Source organism: Tiliqua scincoides, chromosome 3 (assembly GCF_035046505.1).
Source record: "Tiliqua scincoides isolate rTilSci1 chromosome 3, rTilSci1.hap2, whole genome shotgun sequence".
NCBI classification, from domain to species: Eukaryota; Metazoa; Chordata; class Lepidosauria; order Squamata; family Scincidae; genus Tiliqua; species Tiliqua scincoides.
The window spans coordinates 154,946,540-154,957,993 of NC_089823.1; the positions used below are offsets into that span (position 1 = coordinate 154,946,540).

Below are 11,454 nucleotides of genomic sequence, written 5' to 3' on the forward strand. Positions count from 1 at the left end.
TGGAGCCCTAAGGATGTTTCTTTGAATCATGTGGTCAAATTATTTTAATCACGTGGGGCATTCTGGTCAAAAATAAAATAAGCTTCCCACTGGTGGAACTGTAGGACCAATGACAGCCTAACTGTTCTTATCTCATGATGATGCAGTAGAAAGAGGTGATTTTGCAAGATGGCAAAGACACAACACCAGTCAGGTCATCCTCCCCAACTACACTGCGACAGCTCAACGTGGAGAGCAGCTGCACCCTCTGCTTATCTGCCACCTGTAAAGCTACTCTGAGATAGTAAGCTAGCTCTCTAACAAACAAAGCCTAAACTGAGCACTTACCTCTTAACTGCATCTACCTGATCCTGAGTGTAACTTTTATTAGTATCCCCACCTGCCTCTCCATTGGCTGAATGGAAGTCACCACTCATTTTCCTAAGGTTGGGATTTGTTGATTCCTTGGACTGGGAATGGCCATTTGATGACTTTTCATTCTTTGAGAGGGACTCAAGCAGTACTGCAAGGAAAAAAAACAAACACCACAGTATTTAGTCAATTTAGCAACAGAAATTACAGTGCAATCCTGTATTTTTAAAAAACCATTTTGAGCAGTGTAAGATGGGCTGCAAGCCCTTGGATTCCAGCCAAATTCTATTCTGACTACACTATGTCACCGACTTCACCCCGACGCTGGTGCAACTCCATGCCAATGTACCCACTGTGCCAATGCAACTCCAGCCTGCCTAAGACCCCAAGGAAGGTGGAGATGTGGTCTGGACATGGAAGGATCAGGGAGGAGCCAGCTTAATATCCTATACTCCTTCCAGGTGACAGAAAACACAGTTGTAATATCGTGCCAACATCTGAGATGGCATAAGCCTGCATTCATAAAAATATGGATAAAAGAAATTAACATAAATAAAACAAAAAGACACCCAGAACTCCCAACTTCCCTGTGGTAATCTCTAGGGTAGCAAGCTCACCATTGTGAAGTTGACCTTCTCCCACCCTTGGACATAAGTGTATACAACATGCAATCACACACATGAAGTGGTACTCTCTGCCATCAGAGATGTGAATGTAAGTTTCCGTTTCCAGTCTTTTCACTCAGCTGGAGATAGGTGTGAAAGCAGGCAGCCCTCCTTACTAGATCACGTGGGGACAGGGGAAAGCACAGGAGACCAAAGACCCCTCTCGGTTCCCAGCTATTTCTTGATTACTCCCACACATGCAAGCCCTATGGGCAGCACTGGCTTGGGAAGGCTCAAAGAGGACGGCACCATTACACCTGATGAACAGGCAAGTTATTTAATCAAAATGATTTACTGAAGTAAAAGAAAAAGGGAAGCATCAAAATCAACAGTCAAATTCTATATTTGTGATCTGAGGTGGTATTCGTGATATCTGTGATCAGAAGCTCAAAAGAAAATAAGCCAGTTTCTAGCTAAATCTTCCCTGACTGATTTTGGCCCAATCCTATGGGCCTGCTGCTCATGTTCTGGTTGTGCAGCATGCTTTATGGCAGTTGCAAAGTGTGACCTGCCATTGCGAGTGGCTGTGTGCCAGTGGCCTCCTGAACAGCCCCAGTGCCAGTAAGCTGGCACAAGTGGTGGATGAGGGATGGGCAGAATGGGGCAGGGAGGGGTGAACGTGGAGGCTGTGAAGGGGGCAGTACTGGTAGCAGCAGCTCTGCTAATATCCTATCCCTCTTCCTGGCCTTGATTCACCTTCCCTGGTCCACTTGGACTTTTACCAGCAGACATTGGAGCAGATCCAAGTAGACCCATTGTGTCAGTGGAGGCTTCCTCTCCCCCCCAGCAAATGAACAAATGCTCCCTTATCTGGAGGAGACATCCAGGACACCCCCCCCCCCACAGGTTGCAGCATGCTCCAATGGTGCAGCTGTATTGGTGGGGGTGGGATTAAATAGGATTGGGCTGAAAGTCACTTAGGGAGCAATCCTAACCCAGTTTCCAGCACTGACATAAGAGCAATGCAGCTCCGAGGCAAGGGAACAAACATTCCCTTACTTTGAGGAGGCTTCCGTGTGTGCCACCCAACTGCAGGATAAAGTACATGTCCCATTGGCACAGCCATGCCAGTGCTGGAAAAATGGTTAGGATTTGGGCCTTAGAAGCATCATCCCAAAGCACTGGAGAGGCTAGAGCAGGTTAAGAATTAACCATGTCCTTGCTGGCAGCAACACTAGCATTTCTCCTCACTTGCTGGCAGACTCCTGTTGCTCAGTTCTTTTTTATACGTTTTTGGGGAGGCTGCCCCTCGAGCTTTGCTAACTGGTTTAACCTTAAGAGACCCCCAAACATACTCTTCCAGGTCAGGTGGTCAAATCTGAGCGAACCTGGTCAGGTCAAATCTGAGTGAACCTGGGTGAACCTAGACTCAGTAGGATTGTAGAGAGGTTTTAGCCAAGACTACTGTCTTCTTTGGCAATACCAGACAGCATGTTCATTATGCCTCTTGGGGAAGCCTACTTGCTGTATGTAGCATAAAGCTCTTGACAGAATGGAGAAGGTGACAAGGAGAAGGTGACAAGGTGAAGGTGACAAGGTGATTCCTAAGTCAGCATCAGTATACCCAAACTAGAATGTCATGTAGTGGAAGCGTGCCTGTTCATGACATTCCCCCCTTCCCCGGTCTGCTATCACACAGGATACAAAAACTACACAGTACTTTCACACTGGTACTTAATCCCCTGCACAATGGAGGCCATAACTCAGATAATAGAATGGGGCCATAACTCTCTGGTCTTATACTGTGCATACTTAGAGCACACAAAGATGGGAACTTTTACAGGTAACCAATGAAACGGTCTGTTCCTTCTCTCTTAAGAGTGGCCTAGACTAGTCCCAGGACTACTCAAGGCTTCAACTAAGCCTGGCCAGATGACACTGGCTACTTTATACCGAGTCAGAGCTCTGGTCTATCTAGCTCAGTATGGCTAAATCTGACTGGCAGTGAATCCAGAGTTTCAAGCAGGAATCTTTCTCAACACCTGCTATCTTAGTCTCACCAAATAAATGAACTTGGAACCTTCACCTTGCAAAACATGTCCTCTGACAGTGCATTACTACTCACCCATCCTACTCTGTGCACCCAGTGCACCCATCCTACTCTGTGATGTCACCATGTTATGTAATATGGGTAGCATTTCAGAGCTGAACACTGGCAAGAGTATTTCAACAGGAATCTAGCCTTACCCAATTTCCCAAGAAAACTACCCTTAGTGCAGGGCTTTTCAAACTGGGGTGTCACGACGTCCCAGCCTGCGGGCCCTGGCCCCTGCCCCCTTAAGGAGCGGGGGCAGCCTGGAGGCAGGGAGGAGGCAGCAGCGCGATCCCCAGGATTGCGCTGCTCAAGGGGGCTGCAGGGGCTTGGGAACACGTACCCAAGCCCCTGCAGCCTCCCGGAGGTGCGGGAAGCCCAGCGCAAGCTGCAGCAGGGCTCCCCGCAGCAGTGGAAGTAGATGCGGAGCAATCGCACTCCACTTCCACTTTAGCGGAGGCGGGGCGCGATCGCTCCACATCTACTTTCACTGCTGCGGGGAGCCCTGCAGCAGGTCGCACCAGGCTCCCTGCACCCCCAGGAGGCTGCAGGGTTTGGTTATGTGTACCCAAGCCCCTGCAGCCCCCCTGAGCAGCGCGATCCTGGGGATCGTGCTGCTGCCTCCCCCCACCCCTGCTGCCTCCCCCCTCTCGCCCACGCAAGAACTTAGTGGCTCTCAAACTCTCCCAGAGAGTTTGAGAACCACTGCCTTAGTGTATGAACCCGATGAGTCAGCCAGCATTATATAGTATGACCTCTCTGATGTACCCTCTTCCCTCAACACAGTCCTTGCAAACAGCAAGGCGCTGTTTTGAGTTCTGCTTAAATTTTCTGTACAGTATTTTACATTCCTCTTTTGTTGTTCAGTGGCTACAACCAGGCATGACAAAAATATATTGACAGGCCTCTTACTAACAGGTGTGTTTGTCTCTGCCAGAAAAGACTGTTTTCGTGTTTGATGACATAGCTTTGTTTGTCATGTCACCCTTTTTGATGATATAGCCTAGTCATCATGTCTGATGACATAGCATACACTCTCCAACAAGAGACAAGCAAACCTTATACACAATAGCCACATATATACAAAACAACTTCTGGGCTAGAACTCACCATCCTGACACAGATGTTGTTCCTGCTTGAATGTGAGCTTTGCAGTGGACAGTGGAATCAGCAAAGGGAAAGGATACAAGTAGCTAGTAACGCCTTCTGTTGCCTTTTAAACAGGCCAATTTTAAAAGCAATCAACTCTGATTAACAACCTGTTCAACACACTGAGATCTTTTTATCTGCAGAGGCCAAGAAAGTTCCCAACCTCCAATGAGCTTAAAACAGTGTAATCTTAGGTATGCCTCCTTAGAAGCAAGTCCCATTGAGTTCAATGGGTGTTACTCTCAAGCAAGTACTTACAGGACTGTAGCCTAAGGGCCCAATCCTATCCAACTTTCCAGCACTGAAGCAGCCATGCCAATGGACCCTAAATTACATTAAGTATAGTATAGCATGTGAAGAAGCTGCAGGTGGAAAGAGAGTCTTATCAATGGATGACCACCCTTTGAGGTTTATGTAAAGAAAAAGTTGAAAGTGAGGAACCAAATTAGTGAATATTCAGATTCATTTCTCAAACATTTCCTATTCATGTGGATATTGACAAATATCCAGAGACAAAGATAAATGCAGCCCCATGGTAAGTCACTTGCAAGTCACAGCTGAGCAAAACCAATGTTTGCTTGATTGGAGAGAGATCATTTCCAAAGGAGACTGGAAATGCTTGGCACTTCAGTTCCAAATGCTATCTGCCTGCAACGCTGTCCTACCACTTCTGAAGCATTATCTGTAAACCTGAAGATCGGTTCAAAGGGCCAAAAGAAACTTTGGAGAGAGAAAATCTCTTATAAGAAATTCAAAGAGTCATGGGTATGTATCGTTAAGAGCTGATATCCCCCAGTTCAGAGATTAGCACTACTGAGTAAACAAGAAGGTTTTATTCCAAGAGTCAGTCCTGGACACATAGTATAAACAACACTATCTTTGGCCTGGCACTGCTCTGATCTGTTTGATCCCACAACTTGAAGACGTGCTACTGGATCCTTAAGCCACTGCAAAGTATTGCATGTGGTTGATCCTGCTAGTTAATATTTTATTTATCTGGGCATCTGTATGCCACCTTTCCAATACCTAACAGGCCCTCAAGGTGGGCTGCATCTGGAGCAGAGTTCAGTTTCAAAAGAACAGCACATGGAAGAGGCAATGGTGGACTATATACCACACATATATTGGAAGTACAAGAAGCTTTGTGAACAGGCTACTAGACTTCTGTCTCCATGTAGTAAATTAATCACATTTCCACTACGTTGGAAATAAAATGCTGTGCATTTCCTCAGCTGAAATCTCCGATATCACTCTTATTTTTTGCGTACTTATGGCAAGCAGGTGTTGCCCACAGGCTATATTCTGAATAGCACAGGTTACATGGATGTGCTGACTGTTGGTTTTGGTTTTTGCCTTAATACTTTTAAAGCTACAAGTGGAGAGGGAGGGAAAGTTGAGCCATGCTTATAACTGGCTACATGCTGCTCACCATTTAACAGATCTCTTATAGGGCAGAACTGAATGAGTGCAGAAGCAGTTCAAGAAAGAGTAGTCTTAGCATCTCATTGCTATGCTGCATTAGGTTTTAATGCCCATCTCCTCTAAAAGGTACTGGCCCTTTAAGAGAGGGCACAGCCTACATGTTGACAGCATAGCTAAGAACACAATCCTAACCAATTTTCCAGCACTGGCATAGCTGTGCCAGTGGGGCATGTGCTGCATCTTGCAGTTGGGTGAAAGTCACAGAGGCCTCTTCAAGGTAAGGCCATGTTTGTTCCCTTACCTCAGAGCAGCATTGCCCTTATGTCAGAGCTGGAAAATAGGTTAGGATTGCACCCTCATGCTACTGCAGCATCTCCAGTTCCTAAGCCAGCCTCAGTGTTTCAATTCCCACTGGGGGAAGGGAGGAGCAAAGACCCTAAGGGAAGCAGCTAGGATTGCCAACTACTGAACTGGTCCCTATAGCTGTGCTTTAAAAGAGACGTAAACACAGGTAGGCGATAATGCTTGTGTTAATACTGTGAACCATTCCCCCGGCTAACTTGCTATTAAAGGCACAAGAACAGATCAAACAAGAACAAGATTGAGAGGACAAGTCCCTACACTGAGAAACTTACAGCCTACTAGAATAAGAACACAAAAGAAACAACAGAGGAAGGGCAGCAAAATGGATACGGGATAAGCAAGGGAAGAATGTGCTACTGTTTCTTTTTCTAGTACTTTACCTTAGTTACAGCAGATGTATATATTTCTCTGACATGGGGAAAATAAAGCAAAGTTTGGGTTTATCTAGCAGCTTGGACAAAAAGCTAACAGAATGGGTACTCACACATAAAGCTCCACCTTCAGTTAGGTCTACAGTATATGACCTCAAACATCTAACATTACCATCTCTTTCCTCCCTTGGAACTGGACAGCTGCATAGTCTCTCCTTGACAAGAAGAAACATCCTCCTATATTCCTCAGTAGATTTGACATGGGATGGAAGGTTTCAGCATTTTGCACACACACAAAAAATCAAACGACCGAGCGGATGCGACACTTTGTTTGCTCAATATTTACAACAGAGCAATTGCAGTAAGTGGCACTGTGATTGCCTTTCATGTTTGTATCCCTGGATACGTCATTTACTTGGGGCTCTAAGGTAGATGCTGCCTCTTTGCAAAGTGGAACTAAAAATGATCAGCTTCACAGGATAGTTCTTGGGATGTCTGAGACAAATGCTGTAAAGAAGTGTTTCTTAACCAGTGGTACTTAAGGTGGTGTCTGGTACTTGCAGGACCCCTGGACACCTGCCACCTGGCAGTGAGACCAGGAACATGACCCTACAAGCAGTGGTAGGAGGCTCAGCTCAGCAAGCAGAGCTCCAAAGCATGCTTCTCCACCATCTAAAAAGCCCTCCCATCCACCCTGAGCCTCTTAATGGCATTACACTTGGCCTCCCAACCCAGAAGTAACTGGCAATGACATCATTGACAGTTACCTCTGGTGGTACTTCAAATAGGTGGACCTTGTGAAGTGGTACAGTGAAGGACAAACATTGAGGAACACTGCTGTAAAGGTTTACATGCCTTAGAAAAGTAATACAGAGTTTAAAAAAAAACAGTTAAGCTCTTTATTGCAAGTATGTGTTGCACAAGTAATGACACAAATGGATATGCAGTTCCTTGCACTGCATGTTCTCGTCTTCCCTATCAAAGATTACACTGAAAAGGCATAATTATATCTTGCACTATACAAGTCAAACAGGCTCTAAGGGAGATGCTGCCTCTTTGTAAAGCAGAACTAAAACTGATAAACTTCACAGAATAGTTCTTGGGATGACTGAGACAAATGAAGTAAAGCAGTATTCCTTAACCAGTGGTCTGGGTACCACCAGTGGTACTTAAGGTGGTGTTCTTGTCTTCCCTATCAAAGATTTCACTGAAAACAAGAGGCATACAGGCACTTACGCTATAATTATACCTTACGCTACACAAGACATACAGGCACTCTTATCAGAGCCTTTGGAGCCTGCTCCTCCTGCCCAATGTTTTGCCCTGCCCAGGAAGAGACATTTTCAGTCAGGATAAATCAACCGAACTCAATACAGTAAAAAATGCTTTCCATCGTAAAACCTGCCAGATATGAAAATGAAACAGGCAGAACCCAAAGCAGAAGCAAAACATTATAACAGCCAACTGCTTATGACTTCAAGACACTTACCCAGCTAAAAATCCTAGTGATTTCAGTGGGATACTGTCTTTTTCAGGGCCTCCCCAAAGGTCACAATGTCCCTAGAAAGAAAGCACTTCCTTGAAGGAATTTGCATGAAGATCATAGGTACGGAAGCTTACATGTTGGTTGGTGGAAGCCACGTCTACCAACACACATAGGTTGCCATTATCTCTTTCACTGAATGTACACACTCAGGAAAGCTGCAACTGGCCACAACTTCTCAATCTGTATACACTAGAGCAAAATCTGTGCACATGCTAAGCTGACACTCAGCTGACACTTTTCACAAGAGTTTCTGCCAGTTGCCAAACATGTGCCTCCACACCCCTTTCAAATAGGGTGATTAGTCAAAAAGGAAGCTGTGAACAGGCAAGAAAATGCTGTCCATTTAGAGTGAAGGAAGGAAGCACATAATCTCATAACCAAATCTGATTGTGTATATAACATCAACCCTAATTGATAGAGGTGTTTGAAAATGGTGTTATTTATTTTACAAAGAAGTAAGCCCATTGCGTTCTGTGAGACTTTGGCTGTAACCCTATTTAACGCACTGGAAACAAACACCTCTACTAATTGCCTGGAATTACTTCCCAGGAAGAAGCAGCCCTGCTTATTAAAAACAAAAGCAGAAGTGCACACAGTGAAGAACACTGAAACAGATGAGTAGTTTGGGGGACATCCTCCCACACCCCATGGTAACATGTTTTCACATATGAATATTTTGTGATGACTAAGGGCCCGACCCAGAAGAAAGCATGCAGGCTCACCACCGGCGCATACTGTCGCAAACGTGCCGTAAGGCACACCTTCGAACATTTGTGTGGGGCCAGCGCAGGCACTGGCCCAGTGTGAGCCTGTGCTGGGCAAGTGCTGGTTGGAGGTTGGTGGACCAGCGCCAGGCACTCCATGCAAAGTACCAGGCAGCAGAGAGGTAAGTGGGGGCATTCCGGGGCGGGGAGAGGCAGGAAGATGGTGGGTAGAAGGCATCACTGGGAGAGGGAGCAGGGCAGGAGGGGGGCTGGATCAACTCCGCCAGATCCAGAGCCCTGTGTCAGCCTGATGGCCAAACACAAGGCGTCGTGACTTGGCTAAAGAGCTCTTGCAGAATCAAGTAGCCCCACTACAGGCCTACATCATTACCTGAGGGAAGGGGACGAACGTCTCCCCTCCCTGAGGAGCCAACGACGCTGCCTGGTGCATTCAGAATGCCACGGCAGACATTTTTGGCATCACGGCAGCCCTGTGTGCCAGGCAGCTCAGGATTAGGCTGTTAGTCTTAGAACAACTACTTTATACTCCTACCTTTCTTGGCTGAGGCTTTCAAAAGGCTTCTTGATATTTCTTTCAAGATTATTTTGAGTTTAAATTTAAATGAGAGGAATTTAAATTTTTTTACCACTTTGAAAAAGAAAGTTTCATTATTCACAGTCTGAGACCTAAGGTGAAAGTCTAGTGAGAAAGCTCTGTGTAACATTTTCTCTCCTCTCCATCCCAACACTGACAGCGACACCAGAGAGCTTCTAGACATTATTTCACAACAACTGTTTAAAACAGATGTTCTAAGAGAGGCCCTGGGCTTTTTAACAGCTTAAGGTGGACAGAAATTCAATAGGTGTATTGTTCCCAAAGAAGAATCAATAGGAAAAGTTGCATCTGTTAAGCTTCAACCTGTTATATAATTTTTGAAATAAACAACACATTATAAAAAGGTGGTAATCCTAATTCCATGTCATTAGGCAGCATTTGTTTAGCTCTCCACTCCCTCTGAGAAATATGCTGGATGAGTGGGCAATCAGGTCAAGGGTCAAAAGGAGAATGTGCCATTCCTAGGAAAGGGCCGGAAGCAACCAAGCACCCCATATTTCTGGGTGATGGATAGAAGTTCTAAATACACTGTGACTGATAAAACTGAGGAATGCTTGTAAGAAAAGGACCAAAAACAACAGTGCTCTGAGAAGATGGCAAATGCAAGCACTGATGGCAAAAAAAAAATAAATACACAACTAGAAAGGAAGAAGTTGAAGCAGGTAAGCATAAGTCAAAGACTGAGCTGCCATCTTTGGGTTGAAGCTTGACAAGTTGTGTGGAGGGAAAGGACCATGATTCTGAGATGGGGGAACAGACAATGTGACTGGGATTAGCACTTATTAAAGGATCTACATAGCCACTTAAAAATGTAAGATCTTGCCCTGCTGGATCAAACCAAGGACAGCATCCTGTGCCAACAGCGGCCAAACAGGTGTCTCCGGGAATGCCATAAGGAGGACATGAATGCAACAATCGTCCCCTACAGTCCACCCTCACAGTATTCAAAAATATTTCTAAACTAGCCATTTTCAAGCACTGTGCCCAGTGGCATGACTGGAGGGGGCAGAGCACTCAGCCTGACAGGGAGGTGGGCGAGCAGCCCCTCCCTTCAGAGCCATTCCTGGCGGGGGGGGGCAAAACAGAGCTCCGTGGTCTGCAGGTGGGCTGCAGGAGTTTTGGGGAGGTTCATGCAAGCCCCTGCTGTGTCTTAGAGCCCAAGCCTATGCGTGTCTACTCAGAAGTAAGTCCCATTCTAGTGAGTGGGGCTTACCCCCAGGTAAGTGTGGACGGGACTGTGACCTGACTACCCTGTGGCTGGAGAAGGCAGGCACCATGCATGGGTGTGGGGGTGGCAGGCCTGTGAGGGTGGGCAAGCCAAGCCTGATGCTGGAGAACGGAGCAGGCAAGCCAACCACACCTGAGGGGGACCCCAGAGGCAGGCCAGGAAGGGGCCTCTGGGTGTCCCCCTCTGCCAGGGGAGGGGTTGGGGGCTGCTCTTCTCTCCCACTTGTGCTGTCACCCCTCCACACGGGGCGCGATAGCTACTGGGAGTTGTAGTCGCTCCTGTTCACCCAGGTGAGGACTGCCGCCTCACTGCTCTCTCCCGGAAGGAGCTGCCAGCTTTCCCAGCCGGCGCTCTCATCACCCCCCACGCCCGCACCAAAGCCTTCCTCGAGGACTCGCTTCACAAACCCGTATCCCCTCCGCACAGACCTCCTCAGGACTCCAAGCCCCATGGTGCCCCGCGCGCCAGCAGCTCCTGCGCAAGCGCACTGCGGGTGAGGGGTCAGCCGGGCCCCCCACAGGCCCCGGCCTCCGAAGCGGCTGCTCTCCCGCAGCCCCGCTCACCGCGAACCCGCTGAGTCGGGAAGAGGCGCTGGGCCTTCTCCAGGAAGCGACGGGCCTTGTCGAGCTGGTTGGACTTGATGGCGGCCACCGCGATGGCGATACAGCGCTCCGCCTCGTCCCTGTTGGATTCCATGGTGGCCGCGGCGGTGGAAGGCGCCGGCGCACACTGATTGCGTCACAGGCTGAGCACGCAGAGCCCCGGCTGGCATCTCCCTCATTGTACAAGCTGCGGCCGCTACCGAAATGTTTGGAGTAGGCGCGCACTTTCTGACGTATTGTCTGGAAAAGCTGCACCCTACTTGGTTCCCCAGGGACTTTCAATGCTACGCCTAGAACTGAGGCAGCCGAGACACAGTCCAAGCCTATGCATGTCTACTCAGAAGTAAGCCCCATTAGAGTCAATGGGGCTTACTCCCAGGAAAGTGTAGATGGGATTGGGCTGAC

General features: G+C 47.5%; 1 protein-coding gene across 1 annotated transcript in view; it reads right to left on the bottom strand.

Annotated features, from left to right (window-relative positions):
* Positions 1-11,158, bottom strand: part of DNAJB12 (DnaJ heat shock protein family (Hsp40) member B12) — a 56,949-nt gene extending 45,791 nt beyond the window's left edge. The window contains exons 1-2 of the mRNA XM_066619713.1: positions 11,011-11,158; positions 328-502 (exon numbers count right to left, since the gene is read on the bottom strand). Coding sequence (XP_066475810.1) covers positions 328-502; positions 11,011-11,143 — 308 coding nt within the window. The 5' untranslated portion in view covers positions 11,144-11,158. The remainder of the gene's footprint in view (positions 1-327; positions 503-11,010) is intronic.
* Between the last annotated feature and the right edge of the window lie 296 nt (positions 11,159-11,454).